Here is a 27,300-nt window from a genome sequence, read left to right as displayed (position 1 = left end):
TTACATTTTGGGGTGTAAGTGCTGCCTTGTAGCATCATTATATATTGCCTGCTCTTTTTTCGGAATCTACAAGGTTGTCTTTAATGTGCAAGATATATGGCTCTCTCTTAACACGGATGGACTATTATCGTTTCTCAAGACCAACTCTTTGTTCAAATAAAAATACACTTTGTCAAATGTATCCTTAGGTTATCACTTTTCAAAATAAAGTTTAGCTGTACACTCTATGGTGAGTCACCAATAAGTTATTAATGAGGATTGTGACTGTGTTCAGTTGCGAAATGATCAAACTCAGGTTAAATGAAGTAAGTCCCAAAAGCATATAATTTTGGATCATCCTTTATAAGTATAGCACATGGCTTTGCAAGTCTTAATTCTTTTAGAATTAAAAAAAAGTAAATCAATATAGTTATTGGAGTTCATTCTAAACAATTATCATATATATTATGAGCTGCAAAATTGTTAATCATAGAAATTTCTTATGGAATTATTGATTTTGCTAATTTTGGAATTCCTTGCGGACTGTTCTCTCTTTGATGTTTAACACTTGTCCATATATTGTTAATGAGAAATTTCTATCATCATATCTTTGTCAGCAGTCTAATTATTTATATTACTCTGGTTTAATAGTCAATTAAAGGCATACTTATATACAATAACAGGGGAGGTAATAGAGTTGTTAACATAAAATGATATTTTTTGCGATGTCTAAATGTGATTTATTGGTAAAAGATGTATGATTCCATTAACTTTAATCATTTGTTTGAAGTACTGTTAATTGAGATATTAATGCGATGTTTTTATTATTGTGAAAAATGTGACAGGGTTAAAATCGCAATAATTTAAACTCCAATTTGAAATTTTGTATATGAATTAACAGGATTGTTCTCAATATTGCAAAAATTAACATCACAATAATAGATGCACGCAAAATTTCTGAGTTTACAGTCGTTGTCAAGGCCATTTTTTTTTTTTTAAACCTGAAATTTTTAGTAAATATCGACATTATTTATCTCTTAAAGAAGCAGATGAAGGTATACAAGTGTTCAATCATTGCAAGAAATAAACTATCAGTCACCCTTAAGAGGACAGGATACAGTGATAGTGACTTTTATATAGCTAATAATGGTTCTCGCACATGGCTTTTTTAATGCCTTTGTATTCTTTATTTATCTTACAGTGTTATATATTCTCTTTTATATTTCCATTTGGATTCAGATTGCAAAGGAAAGAGTATTACCATATTTAATATGCCGATGCCTTTTTCTTTTGTTGCATGAAATTAGAAGCTAGAAAACAAAGCTATTTTAAAAGCAAATCATCAGAAATTGGAAAGTTGTCAATGACAAACTAATTTCTTTCCATGATTTTGATTATACTTTGAACCCCTTTATAACAAATAGGAACATTGTTGTTGGTGTTATTTTACTCTGGTTTTAAGATATTCTAAATATAGACTACTGACTGATTGGAAAACAATTATTTCTTTTTTATTAATGGTATTTTTTTTGTTGGAATTAATGAACTACAGATATATAGCATTAAATGGATAGTTTGTTCACAATTCCACTAATTTGACACCAAAGGGACAATATTGGCCTAAGCAAAGACGGCTTAATTGTGATTAACATTTTATAAAAGGAATTTAAAAAAATAAGGAAATGTGGTGTGATTGCCAATGAGACGCCTATCTGCTAGAGTTCAAATGAAGTGAATGTAATCAACTATAGATCACCATACAGCCTTCAACCATTGTCAACTATAGATCACCATACGACCTTCAACCATTGTCAACTGTATATCACCATACGACCTTCAACCATTGTCAACTATAGATCACCATACGTCCTTCAACCATTGTCAACTATAGATCACCATACGGCCTTCAACCATTGTCAACTATAGATCACCACACAGCCTTCAACCATTGTCAACTATAGATCACCACACAGCCTTCAACCATTGTCAACTATAGATCACCATACGGCCTTCAACCATTGTCAACTATAGATCACCACACAGCCTTCAACCATTGTCAACTATAGATCACCACACAGCCTTCAACCATTGTCAACTATAGATCACCATACGGCCTTCAACCATTGTCAACTATAGATCACCATACGACCTTCAACCATTGTCAACTATAGATCACCATACGGCCTTCAACCATTGTCAACTATAGATCACCACACAGCCTTCAACCATTGTCAACTATAGATCACCACACAGCCTTCAACCATTGTCAACTATAGATCACCATACGGCCTTCAACCATTGTCAACTATAGATCACCATACGGCCTTCAACCATTGTCAACTATAGATCACCACACAGCCTTCAACCATTGTCAACTATAGATCACCACACAGCCTTCAACCATTGTCAACTATAGATCACCATACGGCCTTCAACCATTGTCAACTATAGATCACCATACGACCTTCAACCATTGTCAACTATAGATCACCATATGACCTTCAACCATTGTCAACTATAGATCACCATACGGCCTTCAACCATTGTCAACTATAGATCACCACACGGCCTTCAACCAATGTCAACTATAGATCACCATACGGCCTTCAACCATTGTCAACTATAGATCACCATACGGCCTTCAACCATTGTCAACTATAGATCACCATACAGCCTTCAACCATTGTCAACTGTAGATCACCATACGACCTTCAACCATTGTCAACTATAGATCACCATACGACCTTCAACCATTGTCAACTATAGATCACCATACGACCTTCAACCATTGTCAACTATAGATCACCATACAGCCTTCAACCATTGTCAACTAAGATCACCATATAGCCTTCAACCATTGTCAACTATAGATCACCATACGACCTTCAACCATTGTCAACTATAGATCACCATATGACCTTCAACCATTGTCAACTATAGATCACCATATGGCCTTCAACCATTGTCAACTATAGATCACCATACGACCTTCAACCATTGTCAACTATAGATCACCATACGACCTTCAACCATTGTCAACTGTAGATCACCATACGACCTTCAACCATTGTCAACTAAGATCACCATACAGCCTTCAACCATTGTCAACTAAGATCAAATCAATGGAGTGGATGTAATCAACTGTAGATCACCATACGACCTTCAACCATTGTCAACTAAGATAGATCACCATACGACCTTCAACCATTGTCAACTAAGATCAAATCTATTATCTCAAAACTATTCTAATGAGAAAATCAGTGGCTGATTTATGAGGGGAAAAATACAATGAAAAACAAATCTGAAAGACATCAATGTTTATATTATTCACAGATTCCATTTTTCAAAATGGGTTAGATTTTAAGACTGAACAATTCACAAAGAAAGAAAACTTAAATATTTCCTCTATTTTCAGATTTTATGCAGCTGAAATATGTTTAGGATTAGAATTTTTGCATTCCAATGGTATAATTTATAGGTAAGTGATGAAATTGACGTGTTAAATCCAATGACAGTTGGATATTAAGGTTTTTGCATAATTTCTCCAAATGATACATCTAAATAAACCTGCTTGTTTATATAGCTAAACTATTAGAAGGTACAGATCCAAGTTCCTGTTATGTAGTATGAAAGAATCTAGAAAACGTAATGATTTTAATGTTTTTTTATAAGTTAGTATGTTCCATCATTCTAGTTTTACTTTTTTTAAGGTTTTGCAACAAAAAAAAGACAAACAAAACCAAATTAGACCTTGAGGATTTCATTTACCGGTATATTAATTTTCTTGTAATATTTCTTTTTGTTTTTAAATGATTTTTTTTCTTTTTCAGAGATTTAAAATTAGACAATGTATTATTAGATAAAGAAGGACATATCAAAATTGCTGATTTTGGAATGTGTAAAGAGAGAGTATTTGGTGAAAATAAAGCCACAACTTTTTGTGGGACACCTGATTATATAGCATATGAAGTAAGTTATAAAACTCGTCTTGAAACTATTGTTGCTTATATAGTGAACACGATGACAACTGTTACAGTTGACCATATGGTTTGAACTTTGAAAGGAAGTGCACATTATTTGAAATACCTACTTTGCACAGGTCATCTGCATGTTATAGTTATCAATGAAGTTACATATTTTATTTGTGATGTAATTGTCCTGGATGAAATATTTGGCACTGAACATCAATGTAACAACAATCTTCCAACCATATATTCCTGATTTACAGTAAAAAACTGAGTTATTAAATTTATGACTTTATATGAAGACATATTATAAAACTAAACAAATAAAATCAAGAAGCAATTAGATATAATAAAAAGAAGATGTTTTTGGATTGCTAATGAAATAACTGACCACAAGAGACCAAATGACGCAGAAATATTGAATCTGAATGTTACCTATTAATGTAGTACCTGTTGTGTTATGCCAATTTTCAATATTAATGGAGTTACCTGTAAGTTGGTTAGGCAGAGATTGTTGACCTTGATTTGTGAAAGAAATGTATTATAATAGAGGATTAATTTTAGAAATAATAAGAAATCACAAGGCTATAATGTCCTTGGCTTATAACATATAAATATGTCATAAAACCGAAACTTGATTCAAATTCATCTATTATTTCTGTTTTCTTTTAGAAATGTCTCAGATTTCATAGAATAACAAAAATAAATGATTTGTTTCATTAAAAATATATTTTATTGAAATACTATCTCAATACCAAACATAAAAGCTGAAGTTAATTATTTTTTTTATATTAATATTCTTTATTTTTGTAGATATTAAAAGGCCAGAAGTATAATTCTTCTGTTGATTGGTGGTCATTTGGTGTTTTATTATATGAGATGTTGATAGGACAATCACCGTTCCATGGAGATGATGAGGAAGACTTGTTCCATTCCATCATGAATGACACACCACATTATCCAAGATGGCTAGCCAAAGAGGCCTCTTCGTTACTTAGTTTGGTATGTATATGTACAATGTCTATTTTACCACTGTATCATGAGATACAAAATTTCCAACACTCCTTGTTCAAAATTTGGCATTCCACCTCAGTGGTCCTATATGCCTGTTCACCTTATGTACTGGAGGTTGTCAGTTTGGTCCCTGATTGGCTCAAAACAAAGAGCCAATGTCATTCAATTTATTAATGATATTTTAATATTTATTTCAAGAAAAAACTTATGTTTAACAGAAAATGCTTAATTATGAACAAAGGAAGATAACTCTAATTCAAAATATATAATTTGCCTAAATGTGTTCTATTTTAGAGACAATTCCTTGTTTTGACATTTGATTGAATACATTTACTTTTAACACAAACTTCAGGGAAACATTACTCAAAGATGATTAACAAAATATTGAGATTAATCATATCACTCGCTATATTTGCATTTAATGAAAGAAATTGCTTATATTTGATTGCGGAGTTTATTTCTTTTTAATTCCAGCTATTTGAAAGAAATCCAAAGATACGAATGGGTATGACTGATTGTGTAGCCGGACCAATTAGAATGCAGGCATTTTTCAGGAACATTGATTGGGATAAAATGGAAAGACGAATGGTGGACCCACCATTTAAACCTACGATCGTAAGTAATAATGCATATAGAGTTTGATGGGTTTTTTTCAATGATAATTGAAAATCAGTCTGACAAAGTTCTAATTACCATACACAATTTGAATAAACCCTCAGTTTTAGGTCAAAAGTGTTTCACTTTTTGAAAATTCCCCTATTATTTCATATAAAAACACATTTCTAAAAATATTCTTTGAATTATATAGAATTTATAGTTTTAGAGAAATTGCTATTTAAAGACAAACATGTGCCAGGGCTGTTGTGTAGAGGTTAGCGCAATTCTGTTCAACAAATTTATTTTGCTTTAATGCTACACTGTTTCTATTGCTCTATTTGACTACAACAGGCCATCAATTCTATATCTAATCCATAACTTATGATATCTCCTGTTGAAGAACAGTGTAAAAAATCAGGTTTAAAAACAAAATTCCTGTAATTTAACTTAATGATGTTCTTTTTTTCATTTCAGAAATCTGCTCATGATATATCTAACTTTGACACTGACTTTACAATGGAGAAACCAAACATAACACCACCAGACAAGGATTATATCAAAACAATGAACCAGAAAGTCTTTATGGGATTTAGCTTTACCAGTGCTATGGCTGATGACTGATCGACCAATTAAATGACTTGTTACAAATGCTCATATAACATTGTACAATCAAATGCAATCTGTGATACGATAATTGTAGAAATAATTGCATGATACATTTGTCATATAGAATTGTTTTGATTACTAACAGTTAAAGAGGTTTAAAATTTTTATTAATGGGCAAGCAGGAAACAGGCACATAGCTCTTACTGACTTAGATCTAGAAATGAACCTGTTGTTCCCTTAATAGATGAATTTAAAATAACCCATGAAAATTGAAAAAAAAAGGTGATAAGATTGTAATCCAGGAAACCTATGGTTTATTTGCCCAGCAGAGGCTAACCATGCACGCTAACTAAAATTGCATTATTTCTGAGGCAAAAAGTGAGTGGCCTTTTATTAATTCCCTGTACTTACTAATGAAGTAAGCATGGTTATCTAACCAAGTGAAGATAAATTCAAGAATCTTGCCAAAGATTTTTCATTTGTGTCAAAAATATTTAGTTGGTGAATTGATCAGCAAAATTATAACAAACCCTCCTCTGGAATTCATCTCAGCTGTTTTCTCTAATTTGCAGTGTGCATTTATTTATTTAATAATATTTCAATAGTCTGTTGATATTTTTCATCAAGTTGGTTTTAAAAATTGTGTACTATCAACATTTCATCATCAATTTCATATCTTTTTATTTTTTAATGGACCAACTTTGCATGGCAACTAATATTGGCTCTTAAAAATGTTTTGCCGAGTCTCTTTTTGAAATTCTTTGTGTTTGGTTACATTGTTAGTATACTGGATGGCATTAAACACCTGAATCATTATAATAATAAGAATACAGGGTTGTGTTCATTATCATAGCAGCTAGTATAAGCGCTATAATCTATATATTTAAGTTGAACAATAGGCTATCAAAATAGGTGTTGATAATAATACCAATCAATCACCATTGCAGAAATAGCGTGATTTTTGGGAGATACCTATTAAGCATTATGGTAATAAACGCAAATCTGTACTATATTTTGTGCAAGAAGAAAGTTCATTTGAATTATTTCCCTTAATTATGATTTTATTTTTTATTCTTTACAAACATGTTTTGAAAATTGACTTTATTTACCATTTGTGTATTTAATTTCATTTATAAAAATTATTTTGCCATGTTATAATTCTACAAAGTAATTGAAGAATGAAACCTTTCAAAGGGTAAAAATATATTTGTATTCTAAACTACAATTAGATTTATCTTATCCATGGGAAATAACTGTTTCAGCTATCCATCCATGTCAGATCAGTGATTTAGGAATAAATTCATGTGAGATCAATGATTTAAGAAATTGTCACTTATATAGAAATTGATCGATGTGGAAATCGGTGATTTAAGAATAAATCCATATGAGATCAGTGATTTAACAATAAATCAGTGTGAGAAATAAGTAATTTAACAATTGATCCATGTTATTTAAGTGATTTAAGAATGAATCCATGTGAGATCACCAATTTCACAATTAATTAGTGTGAGATCAGTGATTAAGCAATAGATCCACATGAGATCAGTGATATTCTATGTGAGATCAGAAATGAATTAATCCGTCAAATATGATGGATGTTTCCTACATTTAACTCACTGTGTATGTTTGAGTGAATGTTGATGTCTGTTATAATTATTGTATAAAGCGAGATACATAGTGGTTGATTATTTATGCATTGTAGTTATTCCAGGAATGTTCGAAACATATTGTACAGATGATAGGTATATTGTTAACATTAGTACATACGTATATTGTAAATATTCGTCAATCTCATCTTTTTTTACTATTATCCTAAACTGTTACATGAATAATAATGTTTAAACTGCACATCAAGCTAAAAGCAATTGGTCATTCAACTACACTTTTTATTATTTTATTACTATGGATTCATATTTTTATTAGATTTTTTGCACATATGGTAACCACACATTTTAATGTTCAATATAGTGCAAATTTTCCATTGGCTTCTATGATGACTTAGAAAAACCAAGAAACCAAAAACCATTAGAATAGTGGTATTCCTCAATCGACGAAAGTCTGATTATCATAATCATAAGCAGATCATGACGGCCTAAGACATTTTAAGATAAAGAACCCAAATTGAATGTTCTTTGGATTGTAATATACATCAGATCTTACAGCTCTATACAGTCTTACCATTTGCCATTAAGTATATTACTTGACATTTATTTACGAAGTGAAAGTGAAGAATGCATGTTGAGTTGAAAATTTTCTTTAAAATATTTAATGTGTATGCCTTGGACATGTAGAGTTTAAATTGTGTCAATATTTGGCAGAGATTTTGATGAAGTCCAAAACAAAGTTAGAAACTATATTGTGTCAATTTATTGTCATAGTTCTGCAAAATTTTGTTATCTTATTTATACAGGTTCCATTTACTTGAAATGTTGTTTATTATTATTATTGTATACTAATATATATATATATACATATACACACCATTATTTATCCAATTCAGCCTGTCTGATGTGTGTTTGTTGGCGTATGAATGTTTTATATGAGTCATTTATGCAATTGTTACTATCAGGACAAAGGATTTCATATGTACTTTTTATATACTGTGTGACGCAGGACTTCAAATCATAATTTAAGCTTATATTGAATAATATTGGTGCATCTGGATTATGTAATGTTACTATGTATTTTTTTGTAATCATGATGTTTGTCGGATATTATATACAACTCATTTGTGTTATGATCACCGTTTCAGAATCTAATGCTTTATGGGTAAATTTTCAAAAGTGTACACCAAAACACTGTGATTGGTTAACAACATACCAAACATTTAAAATTTAACCAATGAAATTAAGTTGATTTCTTTTTGGGTAAAACAAAATCTGAAAAATGATCTATGACTATTCATAGATAGATGACAAACAAATTAAAGACAATGGTAGCTAAAGCAAATATGTGGAGAGTTGTCTCATTGGCAATCATACCACATCTTCTTATTTTATGTTAACAAAACCAGACTTCATCACATCACTTCTTTTTCCTTGCATATTCAACAGAAGGCAGCATTATATTATTAAAACCAATTTCCACTTTTGAATTTATAGATCTTTAAATGTGTTGTAAGGAACACTAAATTAATTCATTTTGTAAGCGTAACCTTTAAGGTTGTTTTTTTCACTGCTTAAATCAAGGAACTACTATTTGGTTTACAGAATTTCTCTCCCTTATAAAAGAGTAGATATTTTCTGGCACCTATAGGGCTCATGGCTTCAGGACTCTTGATTAAATTAAAAAATAACAAAAGTTAATTTCTGTATTAGTTCATCTATCAGTTACTGCCATAAAAAAAAAAGTTGTTTTGTGAGCTTTTTATGCTGATCTCTACTTGCCTTCTTATGTGTTGTTGGGTTACTGCGTTGATGTCTACCAAACATTCATTTAATTATATTAATTAGTATGGAATAATAGATGACTAATAATAAGAATAAATCTGTATTTACATAACATTGACTTACATCATGTAGTATGCATGCATTCAAGTTATATGAAGCAAAACTTAGCCTCAGGTTAAAATTTTAATACAAAACCTTTTGGAGAATTTTAAAGCTCTAACTGCCACTAAGTAAAGAAAAACTTGACATATATGTATCCTTAAGATTTCATTTTGCATGTAAAAATTAAAATGATATAAATATTAATACCTTTTTGGATCTGACATTAACAACATAATATTTTGAATTTGATAGTTTATTTTACCTTAAAAAAATGTTTTCAAAGTATTTATCAACCAAGTTTGGAAACAAATATTTGTAACTCTCAAAATTAGGTTCAACCTGAATATATTTTTTTTTAGTCTTACTGTAATTGATTTTTATTTATAGACTAACAAACAGAAATGCAATAGACCACTTTTGTGTTCATCCCTCACCGGAAAAAACTCGTCAATTATACGCACCTTTATGACGTCATTTACCAGATAGAGGGGGTCGCCTGTATCCCTGCACTATTTACGTTCATCAAGCGTCTTAGTGATCGTCATTGTGTAGGATAAACTAGAAATAATGGTTGTTCTGTAGGTACTAAATGACAATTTCCTAATGACAGCAGTGCTAGTTGTCAATTTTGAGAATTCAATTTGCCGAATAATTCGTACAATACAGAATTATAGTTTTCCAACCACTCGCTCAACATTGGAATGGAAGTGACGACGCCCCTAAACGCACAAATGACGGTGATAAAGGCGCGTATAATTGACAAGTTTTTTCCAGTGACGGATGAACTCGAAAGTGGTCTTTTGCTAAGGACATTCATGCCTTTTGTTCCTTCAAAAGTATTGCATTATCCAATCAGAATCTATGTTACAAACAATTCATGCCTTTTGTTCCTTCAAAAGTATTGCATTATCCAATCAGAGTCTATGTTACAAACAGCATTGTATTTGTATTAGAAAGATTATTGTCTGCAATTGTGAATATGTGTTTACAGACTTTAAACCAAAATGTCATATTTGTTACTTTTTCTTTTTTTAGATAAATGCTACAGAAAGAAGTGTAAAACCACATGAAAATTTTGTTATAGCTTCACTTGTATTTTTGTTACTTGGCATAATAATTGTTGCTTATAATGTACAGACATTTTTGAATGGTTATTGTTTTGTTAATATGTATATTGTTTACTTTCTATATGAAATCCAGGAACCCAAAGACTAACAACCACCTAATACTTATTTGTATTTTATCTAATGAAATAAAAAGTCAAAATAGATATCTTGGGTTTTGTTTTATGATTTTCCACATCCTGTACATATTAATTTTTTTCGAAACAGTGACTTGCTCTTCCTGAAAAGTGGTATTTGTTTATGAGATACAATGTAGAATTGAGAATAGAAATGGGGAATATGTCAAAGAGACAACAACCTGACCATAGAAAAAACAACAGCAGAAGGTCACCAACAGGTCTTCAATGTAGAAAGAAATTCCCACACCCGAAGGCGTCCTTCAGCTGGCTCCTAAACAAATATATACTAGTTCAGTGATAATGAACACCATACTAATTTCCAAATTGTACACAAGAAACTAAAATTAAAATAATACAAGACTAACAAAGGCCAGAGGCTCCTGACTTGGGGACAGGCGCAAAAATAGTTGTTGCTGTATAAGAAATAAAAACCTTATATTGCTTTTCTATATTGATGAGATTGAGTAATGAGAATCAGGACGCTAGAAGTCAACGTGATGTTGCTAGACAATTCAATGTCAGTAATTTCCCTTTCTGTCCCAACAAAAACCGTACAGGCAGGCAGAATTTGTAAAAGACCATCCATGACTATCCTTAGACTAGTGACCATGACATGTCAATAAAATTTCATAAAAAAATACCATTTGTGGGACAGATAGTTTAAACATTTATTTATAGTGGATTGGGAAACAAGTTTTGCAACTTATATTAATCCCTTTCCACTTTGTGGATGAGAGTGCTGCCTTGTAGCAGCATTAGCCTGCAATTTTTCGAAATCAACAAGATTGACCCCTTCAAAGTCTACTTCTAGATAAGTTACTGCATATCATGGTAGACAGAAACTGATTGATGCCAACTATACAGAACATACCAATTTAATGAACCATGACTGATGGTGAATATAACTTCCATGTTAACAGTTAATACCAATACAAATGTACAACTTACCACATACCTATGACTTATCACAACAGGTTCCTTTAAACTGACCCATTCATCAACCTTAACATGTAAACTATGCAAAAGTTCCAATGTAAGTACAACTTGTGTTTCTCCTTTAACTGGCCTTATCACAAATTATATTATTACATAATTGTATAAATAAACCAATTTTTTGAGACGTTTTGGCCATTCTTCAGTTCTTTATTTTTTCTCTGAACTACATCATACATGGCTGACATTTGTATTTCCTTTTCAATCATTGATAACATCTTTTCAATGATTGAAAAGGAAATACAAATGTAATGTCAGCCATGTAGTTGAGAGGAAAAATAAAGAACTGAAGACGGCCAATGGCAGAATTGTCTAAAAAAAATTGGTTTCTTTATACAATTATATAAAGTATGTTCCCTATTAAGATTTTGAAAACAAGGATATTTTATCACATATAAACTGAGCAACAATTTCATAGTCAACGGACCATGACTTACGGGACAGGGCCAAATAATCATCATAGATATAGAAGTTTGGAGATGTGTACACCTACCCCTATACAACTATTATGGGCAATCTGTGCTCATGTTAATTGTTTTTTTTAATAATTGTTTCAGAATGTTTTGTTCGTAGTATTTCCTTATTTTTACTTCACATTTGTATGCAATGAAACACTCTCGACACTGTCAAAGTCATCCTTATCTTTCCAAATTATCCATTAAACAAATTAAATCTAGCTATCCAAATAGGGATAAAATCTAAGTACAAAAATTATTTCAAATGGGGTATTCTCCTAAAAAAAATACTACAAGTCTTGACTCTTGTTAGTTTATTTTCAACTTCATAATTAATAATAAATAATTCTTTAACAGAAAATAGTCACCAACACATAAAAGAACAATTTTATACCACTACCATTTGTTTGGTAACTATAAGACATCAAAAGCAGCGTAAAGAAAGTTCACAGACCAAGAAAGTATTTTATCAAAAAATAGAATAAAGATCCATAAAAATGTCTTCCAAAGGTAAATAGCTTCATTAAGTTAACAAAGCCTCTTGAAAACCACAACCAGAAATATGATAAAGGGGAATAGTTTCATATAATTGGTCAAAGAAGTTGGAGTAATGGGACCTGCAGAAAAGCAGATATTTAAAAAAAAAATCAACAGGTTGTGGACAAAGAAATGGTGTGAATGATGAAACTTTATAAATTTGGAAAAAAGAGATGTGGCAATAGGGAACAGGTCAACAAAGCCCTAATAATAAATTTGTATCTAAAATTAAAAAGTGAGCTTTGGAATAAGAACTTTAATAAATGATAGGTCAAAGAATCCCAAATAAATAAGTCTGTAACCAAAACAGAAAAGGACTATCTGTAATAAAGTGGAGTAAGCATCATGGTAAATAAAAGTTGGATTTTATAAAGTTATGCAGAAGTTTATACATTATAATAAAGCAACAAATATTGGTCTTATTATTAACCCTGTCTCTTAACAAATAATTGTTCAATAATTAATATCAGTATTGAAATTGTCTACAATGTTATCTGTTGTCATGTGATTTCCATACTACTACACTCCTCATCATCACTATAATCCCATACCTAAAAAAAGAGGAAGTGAAACATTAGTACAACAAATGGAAGTTTTCAACGACCTTGACTGGCTATTCAGTTCTTGCACAGTCAGCTATTTGTACGACAAAACTGATTTGAAGCTGGAAAATATATCAAGTATCTCACAATTCTGAGCAATCACCAGGCTTATGGAAATGCTAGTGATATCTGTACTTTTGATCTATAAGGTGCTTTATATTCTGTAAATTCAGAAATTGTTGGTAAATTTTTATTTTTGCAAAATGCGACGGGGTTATAATCGCAAAAATTTAAACTCACATTTTGAATTGAATAAATTGTTAACACAGAGATATGTCTCATCTGTATGAAATTTTAATAGTGTGATACAAATATTGATATAACTTAACTAATTAGTACATGTAGTTGTGACATATCAAGTTAGGAGTGGGATGTTCAGTACATCTGCTTCTGATAAGATCATTAGTTTGGTTTCTAAAATTACTATAAAACCTTATCTTGAAACTGTTACGCCATATAAATCACAAGATTTAAGCTAGAATAGGGTGATATATTTACTAATTTTTCTTCATACAAACTTTTGAAAAGCTGATAGCATTAACATATCAAGTTTTGTTTCAATGTGGAAAATAATTTAAAATACTCAGCACAGAAACTTCCTTCTGACTTTTAATAAAAATAAGAAGAAAATAAAGGATAAAGAATCTGAATAAAATTTTACTTTTCAGCTACCAGTTTTATTATTATATCATCTATACCATAATGTTATATCATACATACCTCTGCATCTAATGTTTCTTGGTGCATCTGTGTAAGACCAGTAAGATTTTCTAAATATGCAGGATCATTAAAAGCTTTGAGTAGAAAGTCAAAACCTTCCTTCTTGTAGGCATCTATGACCTGTCAATACAAACAGTACATGTTTTGGAGCATGGGTTTTAAAAATGTCCAACTTAAAAATATCTATACTACTAAAGGAAGAGGCTGATTTTATTGAGTTGACACCTCTACATATCAGAATATGTGTACCATCCCTGGTGTATAAATGAAGGGTTTTGTACTTCCTAAATTTGTCTTTGAAACAACCCACAGAAAACACCAATTTTTGAGAAAATATCAAAATTTTATAGAGACAGTTATTGATCCGTGTCTTAAACGCTTTCACACATGCTCAGTAAAAGTATTGCCTGCTAAATTTAAACTCTTTCAACACTTGCCAAACTGTACTGGAATTTCGTGGGCATCTACTAGTGTATCTAAAAGTAGTCTTGTTATCCTTATCATTATCAAATAATATTCAAGTGATTCATTTACAATATATCACATAGTCTTTAATACTAGTATGTAATTCTCTAAAACTTATTAGTTATTTTTCATTGAACTTACAGTTTTTGAACATGCTGTACATTTATCAAAAGCCATACTAGCAGGTAAAAGTTGATGAAATCTAGACAGGAAACATCTAATCTGAAACACAAAGAATTAACATACATTATTACATTTCAAAATTAACACACATTATATATTTTCTGTTGTTACATAAATATCTCCAAAAACAATTAACCCAATAAATATATAAAAACAGAGTATGTTAAAATATAATAAACAAGTTAAATAACACAAAAAACAGATTTGTCATTGTCTGACTCAAAGAAGCAACTGTAACTTTAACCTGAAGTGGAACAGATTGACAAAACTGATGACCAAAGGGAGGTATGAACAAATGCACAAACCCAAAAACATAAGGCACTAAGTGTGGCCAAACAAACATGACTTTGATGAGAAATTTCTTCTTCTTTCCTTTAAAACAATATTTTTTTTTAAAGATCATATGAACTAGAGGCTCTAAAGGGCTTTTGTTGCTCACCTTGGTCTATGTGCATATTAAACAAATTACAAAATTGTGTATTGGTGATGGTGATGTGTTTGTACATCTAACTTTACTGAACATTCTTACTATTTACAATTTTCTCTATCTATAATAGTATTGGCCCTTTGGTTACAGAGGAAAATGTTTTGTAAAAATTTACAAAAATTGTTACAAATTGACTATTAAGGGCAATAACTGTTGACTTATTTGTAGATCTTACTTTGCTAAACATTATTGCTGTGTGCAGTTTATTTCTATCTATAATAGTATTCAAGATTATAACCAAAAATGGCAAAATTTCTTTTAAAATTACCAATTAGGGGGCAGCAACCAAACAACCAGTTGTCCAATTCATCTGAAAATTTCAGAGCAGATAGATCTGCACTTGATAAACAATTTAACTGCTTGTCAGATTTGCTCTAAATGCTTTGGTTCCAGTTATAAGCCAAAATCTACATTCTAATATAACGTCCTGATTACGCTTTGTTACTTTAAACATATTTTATTTCAAAAAATCATGTACATGGCATACACTTATAAATACAGTGATAACATATTACAAAAGAATTCGGAAACAAGGTTTCCCTTATATTAATCCGTCTCCCTGTAGAAAAAAGATAAAGGGAAATAACTGCAAATTAAAAAGTTGATTTTTTTTTCCATCAGATCTTTCCTATATATATATGTACCGGCGGCGGAGTGTGTTTACAGGACTTTGTCAAGACTGTCTCACCCAATTACGATCTTTATCATGCACGAACGACGCTATTAGCCAAAACGCTTCGAATCTACCAAAAATTGTTGCACTTGTTTAAACACGAGTACATTTTCCTCTTGATTGAGGTTATTGCAGCCAAATAGGAGTGTTTCTATATTGTATGGGAAGGGAATTTTTTCTATCGTACGTTTTCCGACAAGGGAGTAATTCTTACATTCGAGGAGAAAATGCTTACTGCTCTCGATTCTACCACAGGTACAGTTTTTACTTACTACAAGATTTCTCTTAAATAAATGTTCGTTCAGATTGCTACAATCCATCCGAAGTCTGGCATGAAGTATTTGTCCTTTCCTGTCTCCATAAAATAATAATTTGGCATTTTTCTTACATTTTGATTAAGGTAATTTTTAAGTGTAAACTTAGATGGACTTAGTCTGATATCGTCCGGAATAGCATTCCAGGATCGAATAACTGAGGGGAGAAAAGATTTCTGGTAAAATGCAGTTCTACACTTTATATGTTGCGTGTCATTCGTTCGTCGTGTGTCATAATTATGAATATTGAACAATTGTTGAGGGATAATGTCGCTTAAATAATCAGGGGTCTTATTGTGAAACATTTCATGAAATTTTATAATTTTGTGTTTTTTACGTCTTTCTGATAGTAACTCCCATCCTGTTTCGTCGTATAATTTATTTATGGACGATAACTTAGTACCACCAGTAACTATCCTAGCCGCTTCAATTTGCATATTTTCTAGTTTGTCACTTAAATAGTCTGGAATATTGTCCCAAATGATATCTGTATATTCAAATAAAGGTTGAATAAAACTTAAATATATAGTTTGTAAATACTTTCTTTTCAATTTGAATTTCAAGGCACGAAATAAATTTAATCTAGGTGTTATCTTTTCAATTATTTTATTGACATGAGAATGCCATGAACCATCCTCATGAAAAATTAAACCGAGGTGTTTATGGCTTTCTACTTCTGAAATCATATCATCATTCATATAAAGAGGTGGATGATGGAGTTTAACTGATTTCTAGGAAACTGTCATAGCTTCAGTCTTTTTTGCATTAAAATTTACCAGCCATTGGACTGACCAATTGTTGATAGTCTCTATATCAAAATTAAGTTTGCTCGCTGCTGCATATTCATCTTCAACTACTATGAAAAGGGAAGTATCGTCAGCATATAGTTTAATGTTACAGTCTATGTCGTTTACAATGTCATTTATATATACTAAAAAAAGTAAGGGGCCTAATATTGATCCTTGAGGGACGCCAGCATTTACACCAAAAGTATCAGAGGATTGACCTAAAATAACAACTTTTTGTTTTCGATTTGATAAATAGCTCATAAACCACTTTAATAGGTTTCCTCTTATTCCAATATTTTTAAGTTTATAAATAAGACCTTCATGCCAGACTCGATCGAAAGCACGACTTATATCAAAAAAGACAACACGAATCTCTTTTCCTGCGTCAAGAGCTTTGCCAAATAAATCTGTTATGTGTAAGAGTTGGTTAATTGTAGAATCTCCAGGCATGAAACCTGACTGGGCACTTGTTATTATTTTATGTTTTGTTAAAAAGTTAAAGAAGTGCTTAAAAACACAACGTTCCATACTCTTACCAATGATCGACAAAAGTGATATCGGTCTATAGTTTGACACCAGTTCTCTATCACCACTTTTGAAAACTGGTATAACGCTTGCTAATTTCCAGGTTTCTGGATACACAGCTTCACGTATAGATTTATTGAAAAGCTGAGCCAGGGGCCTACTTAACTCTCGAGCAGCATACTTCAGAAGCCTACCGCTAATTTCATCAGGGCCCGTCGCTTTAGTGACATCTAACAAAGACAAGTGATCAAACACTTCCTCTTCGGTTATTATAATATTGTTTAAAATTGGTATATCATCTGACATGGGGGTATTAGGAAAAGACGCTTTAGAATCATCCACGGTAGCTTGCTTACAAAAAAAGAGATTAAATGCGTTTGATTTTTCATTATCGTCTTCTATATATTCATTATTTACTAACAAAGGGGGGTAATTTGACGCTTTCGAAGGCTGTCCAGATAAATTTCTTAAAAGCTTCCACCAATTCTTAACATTGGTTTCTGGATTCTCTAATATATTTATTTGTTTGATGAAAAAGTCAAGTTTAGCTGTTTTTATGAAATTTATGCATTGATTCCTAACATACCGAAATTGTCGCCAAGAATCAGCAGTATTTTTCTTTTTTGCAATTTTATGTAGTCTTTTTCGGTGCCGAATTAGTTTTTTTATATGACCAGTTAACCATGGCGGGTCTTGAGATCTAAACTTGACATATTTACAAGGTATATGTTTTGCAGCTATTTTTAATATAGTTTCTGTAATTTTTGTCGCGGCAACATTTACGTCAATATTATTAATAGTATCATCCCAATTAACTTCACTTAGATCAAATTTATATTTAGTTAGGTCTGCGTGGTCATAGTCCCAAATCTTCCTATTAAAAACTTTATTTGGTGTTTTTTGAATGTTTATTATGCCACTCACAGGACAGTGATATCTTACATTAGCTTCCAAAATATTATCACCGACTTCAGTATATAAAAGTATGTCAGGATCATTTACTAAAATTAAATCCAGTAAAGATGAACTGGTCTCGCAGAAGAATGTCAGCTGATCAATTGCTTGGTTCAGGCCGTTTTGCAAAATAATATTTGTAAGTTTTGTGTTTCGATAATTCAACAAATTTTCGTTGAAATCGCCCGTTACTACTATTTTATCAATACCCGAATTGAAAGCATTTTCTATGGACAAATTCATATTATCCCAGTATTGCGCATTAGAATCAGGGGGTCTGTAAAATACTCCAAACAGACATTTACATGCTTCAAAAGGCCCTTCCACTGTTAGTTCGGTATAATAAAGCAATTGTGGCCCCTTAGATGCAAAGAATATCCAAATTCGGCCTGCGCCCTCTGTAAAATAACCTTCTCATGTTGACACTTTTGGATATTCGCCTTTTCTAGGAGCCATAATTGTATCATGCTTGTCTCAAGCATATAAATATATGGTACTTGTCAACCTCTTGTTATTTTGGGGGAAATATTCCTAAATTATAACTCAGTTGCCCTCTTCTTTCTCTTTAGGTCTATGATGGAGAGTTGTCTCATCTGCAATCATACCACATCTTTTAATCATATATAGTATCTTAATATCAAAGAGCTTGGAAGCACTGAATGGTAAAGATTGCTTTACAATGGGAGATAACTCCAAATTTTAAAGATGACTTTAACAATGATACCGTATATATTTATAATACAGATATTGGACTAGTATATATTAGTTTAGGGGCCAGCTGAAGGATGCCTCCGGGTGTGGGAATTTCTCACTACATTGCAGACCTGTTGATGACCTTCTGCTGGTTTTTTTTCTATTGTCAGGTTGTTGTCTCTTTGAAACATTCCCCATTTCCATTCTCAATTTTATTTATTGGATTCCTGCAACTTGCAATAATTATGTAATTTTCTTGACAGTTGTTACATTATTTTTTTACTTGAATATCTGAGCATATATTGTATTGATAAATTTCTGGAAATGTTCATGAATAGGTTGTGTAGAATGTTATGATCAATGCATTATATTTTGTGTATCAAAAAGGTAGTGATAAGCCTTGGAAGATTTAGATATCAAGTCAGTAACATAAAAAGGTTTTGATTGCATTTCATCCAATCTTTACCCAATTAAAAAAAAATGTTTATTCATTTCTTTTCATTGAAACAGGGACGTATATAGAACATAGTTCAACTGTTCAGCTAAAAACTTAAAAAGTTCTTGATTGATTTTGATGAAATTTATTTTGTCTGAAGTCTTAATGTGTTTTACATGTACAGAAGAATTTTCATGGTTATCAATAAGGTATAAGATTAAATATAAGCAATTTAAAAATGTATAGATGATATGTTAAAATCAAACGATTCTCTACATATTTTCCAAAAATTATGAGTTTCCTATCCTTCTATATAAGTCCTTGATTGAAACCAATTTTCATGGATTGAAGGAAAACCTGCATTTTCATAGATATTTGATTTTGTGGTTTTGCTAAAAGCTGCATACAACCCTATAGAAAATTTGCAATTCATGGAACATTTAAACTGGTGGTTTACATGTACCAATGAAATCAATGAAAATTGGTATTCAACTAATAGTAATATTTCCACAGTAAGTGATAGGTATTTTAATCCATTTGATGTATCTGTATTTAACATATTTTCTAATTCAAACATATCAACAGTACACCTACCTGATGAGGAACAATCCCAAGGTTACATGACAGCTCTTGAGATAAGTGTTCATCCTTAGCACTGGTATCTGCTGGGGCTTTTGGTCTGAAACAAAAATTAATTCCTTAAATTCAAAGGGTTAAATACTATTTTCAATCTACAACCCTAAAAAATATTTATTCATTGCACAGAAATATCAGTTTGTTTTGAATCATTATTTTAGCTCAAATGAAATACAACATTATAAGGGGAAGGTTTGAGATCTAAAAAACTGGTTTTAACCTTGTCACATGATCATTTGCTGTCCAAAGTCAGCAACAATGCCAGTAGTTGTCATATGTCATATATCAAGCCTTTTGTTGTTTTGGAGAATTGTATGGTGTGACCTAGATGTATTTTGTTGTTTTGGAGAATTGTATGGTGTCACCTAGATGTATTTTGTTGTTTTGAAGAATTGTATGGTGTCACCTAGAAGTATTGTGTTGTTTTGGAGAATTGTATGGTGTCACCTAGATGTATTTTGTTGTTTTGGAGAATTGTATGGTGTCACCTAGATGTATTTTGTTGTTTTGAAGAATTGTATGGTGTCACCTAGAAGTATTGTGTTGTTTTGGAGAATTGTATGGTGTCACCTAGATGTATTTTGTTGTTTTGGAGAATTGTATGGTGTCACCTTGATGTATTTTGTTGTTTTGGAGAATGGTATGGTGTCACCTAGATGTATTTTGTTGTTTTGGAGAATTGTATGGTGTCACCTTGATGAATTTTGTTGTTTTGGAGAATGGTATAGTGTCACCTAGATGTATTTTGTTGTTTTGGAGAATGGTATGGTGTCACCTATTTTGGAGAATTGTATGGTGTCACCTTGATGTATTTTGTTGTTTTGGAGAATGGTATAGTGTCACCTAGATGTGTTTTGTTGTTTTGGAGAATGGTATGGTGTCACCTAGATGTATTTTGTTGTTTTGAAGAATTGTATGGTGTCACCTAGATGTATTTTGTTGTTTTGGAGAATGGTATGGTGTCACCTAGATGTATTTTGTTGTTTTGAAGAATTGTATGGTGTCACCTAGATATATTTTGTTGTTTTGAAGATTGTATGGTGTCACCTAGATGTACTTTGTTGTTTTGAAGAATTGTATGGTGTCACCTAGATGTATTTTGTTGTTTTGAAGAATTGTATGGTGTCACCTAGATGTATTTTGTTGTTTTGAATAATTGTATGGTGTCACCTAGAAGTATTGTGTTGTTTTGGAGAATTGTATGGTGTCACCTAGATGTATTTTGTTCTTTTGGAGAATTGTATGGTGTCCAAAGTCAGCAACAATGCCAGTAGTTGTCATATGTCATATATCAAGCCTTTTGTTGTTTTGGAGAATGGTATGGTGTCACCTAGATGTATTTTGTTATTTTGAAGAATTGTATGGTGTCACCTAGATGTATTTTGTTGTTTTGGAGAATTGTATGGTGTCACCTAGATGTATTTTGTTCTTTTGGAGAATTGTATGGTGTCCAAAGTCAGCAACAATGCCAGTAGTTGTCATATGTCATATATCAAGCCTTTTGTTGTTTTGGAGAATTGTATGGTGTCACCTAGATGTATTTTGTTATTTTGAAGAATTGTATGGTGTCACCTAGATGTATTTTGTTGTTTTGGAGAATTGTATGGTGTCACCTAGATGTATTTTGTTGTTTTGGAGAATGGTATGGTGTCACCTAGATGTATTTTGTTGTTTTGGAGAATTGTATGGTGTCACCTAGATGTATTTTGTTGTTTTGGAGAATTGTATGGTGTCACCTTGATGTATTTTGTTGTTTTGGAGAATTGTATGGTGTCACCTAGATGTATTTTGTTGTTTTGGAGAATTGTATGGTGTCACCTAGATGTATTTTGTTGTTTTGGAGAATTGTATGGTGTCACCTTGATGTATTTTGTTGTTTTGGAGAATTGTATGGTGTCACTTTGATGTGTTTTGTTGTTTTGGAGAATTGTATGGTGTCACCTAGATGTATTTTGTTGTTTTGGAGAATTGTATGGTGTCACCTAGATGTATTTTGTTGTTTTGGAGAATTGTATGGTGTCACCTAGATGTATTTTGTTGTTTTGGAGAATTGTATGGTGTCACCTAGATGTATTTTGTTGTTTTGGAGAATTGTATGGTGTCACCTAGATGTATTTTGTTGTTTTGGAGAATTGTATGGTGTCACCTTGATGTATTTTGTTGTTTTGGAGAATTGTATGGTGTCACCTAGATGTATTTTGTTGTTTGGAGAATTGTATGGTGTCACCTAGATGTATTTTGTTGTTTTGGAGAATTGTATGGTGTCACCTTGATGTATTTTGTTGTTTTGGAGAATTGTATGGTGTCACCTTGATGTATTTTGTTGTTTTGGAGAATTGTATGGTGTCACCTTGATGTATTTTGTTGTTTTGGAGAATTGTATGGTGTCACCTAGATGTATTTTGTTGTTTTGGAGAATTGTATGGTGTCACCTAGATGTATTTTGTTGTTTGGAGAATTGTATGGTGTCACCTAGATGTATTTTGCTGTTTTGGAGAATTGTATGGTGTCACCTTGATGAATTTTGTTGTTTTGGAGAATTGTATGGCGTCACCTTGATGTATTTTGTTGTTTTGGAGAATGGTATAGTGTCACCTAGATGTATTTTGTTGTTTTGGAGAATGGTATGGTGTCACCTATTTTGGAGAATTGTATGGTGTCACCTTGATGTATTTTGTTGTTTTGGAGAATGGTATAGTGTCACCTAGATGTATTTTGTTGTTTTGGAGAATGGTATAATGTCACCTAGATGTATTTTGTTGTTTTGAAGAATTGTATGGTGTCACCTAGATGTATTTTGTTGTTTTGGAGAATGGTATGGTGTCACCTAGATGTATTTTGTTGTTTTGAAGAATTGTATGGTGTCACCTAGATATATTTTGTTGTTTTGAAGAATTGTATGGTGTCACCTAGATGTATTTTGTTGTTTTGAAGAATTGTATGGTGTCACCTAGATGTATTTTGTTGTTTTGAAGAATTGTATGGTGTCACCTAGATGTATTTTGTTGTTTTGAAGAATTGTATGGTGTCACCTAGAAGTATTGTGTTGTTTTGGAGAATTGTATGGTGTCACCTAGATGTATTTTGTTCTTTTGGAGAATTGTATGGTGTCCAAAGTCAGCAACAATGCCAGTAGTTGTCATATGTCAAATATCAAGCTTTTTGTTGTTTTGGAGAATGGTATGGTGTCACCTAGATGTATTTTGTTATTTTGAAGAATTGTATGGTGTCACCTAGATGTATTTTGTTGTTTTGGAGAATTGTATGGTGTCACCTAGATGTATTTAGTTGTTTTGGAGAATTGTATGGTGTCACCTAGATGTATTTTGTCATTTTGGAGAACTGTATGGTGTCACCTAGATGTATTTTGTTGTTTTGGAGAATGGTATGGTGTCACCTAGATGTATTTTGTTGTTTTGGAGAATTGTATGGTGTCACCTAGATGTATTTTGTTGTTTTGGAGAATTGTATGGTGTCACCTTGATGTATTTTGTTGTTTTGGAGAATTGTATGGTGTCACCTAGATGTATTTTGTTGTTTTGGAGAATTGTATGGTGTCACCTAGATGTATTTTGTTGTTTTGGAGAATTGTATGGTGTCACCTTGATGTGTTTTGTTGTTTTGGAGAATTGTATGGTGTCACCTTGATGTGTTTTGTTGTTTTGGAGAATTGTATGGTGTCACCTAGATGTATTTTGTTGTTTTGGAGAATTGTATGGTGTCACCTAGATGTATTTTGTTGTTTTGGAGAATTGTATGGTGTCACCTTGATGTATTTTGTTGTTTTGGAGAATTGCATGGTGTCACCTAGATGTATTTTGTTGTTTTGGAGAATTGTATGGTGTCACCTTGATGTATTTTGTTGTTTTGGAGAATTGTATGGTGTCACCTAGATGTATTTTGTTGTTTGGAGAATTGTATGGTGTCACCTAGATGTATTTTGTTGTTTTGGAGAATTGTATGGTGTCACCTAGATGTATTTTGTTGTTTTGGAGAATTGTATGGTGTCACCTTGATGTATTTTGTTGTTTTGGAGAATTGTATGGTGTCACCTTGATGTATTTTGTTGTTTTGGAGAATTGTATGGTGTCACCTTGATGTATTTTGTTGTTTTGGAGAATTGTATGGTGTCACCTAGATGTATTTTGTTGTTTTGGAGAATGGTATGGTGTCACCTAGATGTATTTTGTTGTTTGGAGAATTGTATGGTGTCACCTAGATGTATTTTGTTGTTTTGGAGAATTGTATGGTGTCACCTAGATGTATTTTGTTGTTTGGAGAATTGTATGGTGTCACCTAGATGTATTTTGTTGATTGGAGAATTGTATGGTGTCACCTAGATGTATTTTGTTATTTGGAGAATTGTATGGTGTCACCTAGATGTATTTTGTTATTTGAAGAATTGTATGGTGTCACCTAGATGTATTTTGTTATTTGGAGAATTGTATGGTGTCACCTAGATGTATTTTGTTTATTTTTATCATTGTGTTGCTGTCTCATGGTCTAATATAATACACCAACTTTTCAATTGTTTCTATGATTTAACTAGAATTTGGTCAAATCACTAAAAAATAATAGAAAACATTAATGTTTCACTGTTAACCATAAAAATTTGAAAATCCCATTAAACAAAAGGTAAAAAAAACTTGAAGAGCGGTACTTATATCATCAAATATATGATTTGGCTGATGCATTTTTTGAATTATTCAGCATTGGATATTCTGATGTTATATATTAGACAATATAAAATAAATCAGGTCTTAAAACCTTGAGAGAATTGAAAATTGGTTAAAAATACAAAGATCTTAGCAAGTTAATTAACAGATTTTTTTTAAGTTAAGAGAATCATACCTTAAACTAATATATGCAATACATTTCATTTATTAGATATAACCTACCCCAGTGGGTGTTGTATCACAGATACCAGTAATTCTCCAGCAAGAGCACTAGCCAAATATGACATGCCTGGACGGGATACAGTGCACTGCTGGTCCAAAGTTCTGTCCCTTGTTGACTACAACAGTATGCAAATTTAAATTATTTTTAAATCTTTAATATGATTTTTTTTTACTTACATGAGCCATTATTGCTCACATGTTAAATTGTCCTTGTAAATTATATTTCATAACATTTGTCTTTGAATTGGATCTTTAATATCCTGACCCATTGATTTAAAATTTTGATTTTGGGACTGGTTTTTAAATTGGTCTACATTAGGGTCCAAAGTGTCCAAAATTAAACTTTGTTCTTAAAACATGTAGTAAGTTTTTTTCATTATGGGTCCAGTTTTCAAGTTTGTCATTTGCTCATGTTCGGCTTGGGTTAAAATAAAAATCTATACATGAAGCAGCAAATAAACATGAAATGATGCAACAAAACTCTAATGGCCATCAACAATAAGCATGACAAGAAAAAATAAAAGGAAGCTGTAATTGCCAAAGAATTGTAGATTAGAAGTACATGGGGCTTTTTAAAAAAAAAAATTATTAGGTCTTTCAATAAAGACATGGCATAAAATGACAGCATGCTCTTCATATACATATACCTTCATATACATGATACATTGCTGAATCAATGAACGTCCATTACTACTGAATGGCCATACACTGTACAACCACAAAATCAATGACTGGATTGTGCCATTAAGATTGTGGATGAAACACCTTTCAACAATCGTGTTACATACCAAAATGGACAAAATGTAGGAGATAATTTGACAAATGCTATTAACATACCTTATCATGCTGTAACAACAAAAAATGGGAAAATGTATAGTGAAATACTCCAAAAGCACACCAAGCACATTGTAGAAGGAAATACAATGGAATGTTTCAGCTGAACAAACAATTATCATTCTAAATCCCTCATATTTTCATGATCCAATAACATACATAATCTACATGAAATATCACAATCATTTTATGTTTTTAGGCTTATGTTCTTTCAGACCAACTAAACAAAAATACATTCTTCAATATAGGGTTCAAATGTCATGGATATAAGCAACTGTGGGTTGCAGTACAGTCTGCAACAATGAGATAAACCAGTAATGTACCGTTGGCTAAAAAAAGCATCTATACGTTCATTTACATTATTGGTTTTTATCATTGTTAAAGGCTGTAACTTGTACCCATAATTATGTATATCGGTGACAATTGAAATCTGGTGGATAATTGTCTCGTACTGTACATTCTACAGTTCTCAGTTGACAGCCTATGTGGTAGCATGTCAATTTTGACTAACATCAGGGCAAAACTTAATTAACAAACAAATAAGTTTGTAAAATAAGATGATCCTATGAATGTTTTTTTTCTTGAGATAATATCTCCTCAACTAGTTCCTAATCTTTTATTTCCAATTGAAAAGATTAAAAAAAAATCAGTTTTCATGATTTTGATATCACTTACATTGCCTGGTGCCACTACATCATTACAAAAGTAGCACCCTAACTGGTCCCCAGGTATTGACATTGTACTGGAGAAAGCAATCTTCTCAGGGTTATCTACCCCTGTGTGGAAACCATGTCTCATTACCAGGAATGTGTCAAAACCCAATGCAGCACATATCACAATCTGTAAAGAAAGGTGAAAGATATTTTCATTCATAATATAAAGAAATATTTAATTAATCAGAGAATTTTAAACAGATATATAATGTTAAGGAGGGGTATTTGCGAAAAATATAATTCGAAAGAATGTTAAATTTCGAGAGCCGTAATGTGATGGAAATTCATTCCCAAGACTGGTATTTTTTGCAAACACCCCTCAAGAACATGCTATATCTGTTTACTTACACCGAATGTTAATGTTCAAAAACGCATTGATGATCGTGACGTTACAAGCGTCCAGTCGGATAGAGTATTTTTTGGCAAATACCATGGCAGCGAGGATAAAAAAGGCATATCCTTTTGGCAAATACCGCGGTGGCGTTTAAAAATGAACGAT

General features: G+C 31.8%; 2 protein-coding genes across 5 annotated transcripts in view; one reads left to right on the top strand and one right to left on the bottom strand.

Moving 5' to 3' along the window:
- LOC134718225 (protein kinase C delta type-like) overlaps window positions 1–10,922 on the top strand; it is a 69,202-nt gene extending 58,280 nt beyond the window's left edge. For all 4 annotated transcript variants that reach the window (XM_063580721.1, XM_063580728.1, XM_063580740.1 and 1 more), the window contains 5 exons: window positions 3,395–3,457; window positions 3,810–3,948; window positions 4,758–4,946; window positions 5,433–5,573; window positions 6,030–10,922. In XM_063580721.1, the coding sequence (XP_063436791.1) occupies window positions 3,395–3,457; window positions 3,810–3,948; window positions 4,758–4,946; window positions 5,433–5,573; window positions 6,030–6,176 (679 nt within the window). In that variant the 3' untranslated portion in view covers window positions 6,177–10,922. The remainder of the gene's footprint in view (window positions 1–3,394; window positions 3,458–3,809; window positions 3,949–4,757; window positions 4,947–5,432; window positions 5,574–6,029) is intronic.
- A 1,747-nt stretch (window positions 10,923–12,669) lies between these two features.
- Window positions 12,670–27,300, bottom strand: part of LOC134718190 (ubiquitin-like modifier-activating enzyme ATG7) — a 63,608-nt gene continuing 48,977 nt past the window's right edge. The window contains exons 14-19 of the mRNA XM_063580686.1: window positions 26,764–26,928; window positions 25,255–25,370; window positions 20,315–20,399; window positions 14,809–14,889; window positions 14,203–14,322; window positions 12,670–13,431 (exon numbers count right to left, since the gene is read on the bottom strand). Of these exons, the coding sequence (XP_063436756.1) occupies window positions 13,381–13,431; window positions 14,203–14,322; window positions 14,809–14,889; window positions 20,315–20,399; window positions 25,255–25,370; window positions 26,764–26,928 (618 nt within the window). The 3' untranslated portion in view covers window positions 12,670–13,380. The remainder of the gene's footprint in view (window positions 13,432–14,202; window positions 14,323–14,808; window positions 14,890–20,314; window positions 20,400–25,254; window positions 25,371–26,763; window positions 26,929–27,300) is intronic.

Source organism: Mytilus trossulus, chromosome 1 (genome assembly GCF_036588685.1).
Source record: "Mytilus trossulus isolate FHL-02 chromosome 1, PNRI_Mtr1.1.1.hap1, whole genome shotgun sequence".
NCBI classification, from domain to species: domain Eukaryota; kingdom Metazoa; phylum Mollusca; class Bivalvia; order Mytilida; family Mytilidae; genus Mytilus; species Mytilus trossulus.
Note: the sequence above shows the minus strand (reverse complement) of the source record. Positions and strands in the feature narration are given on the sequence as shown.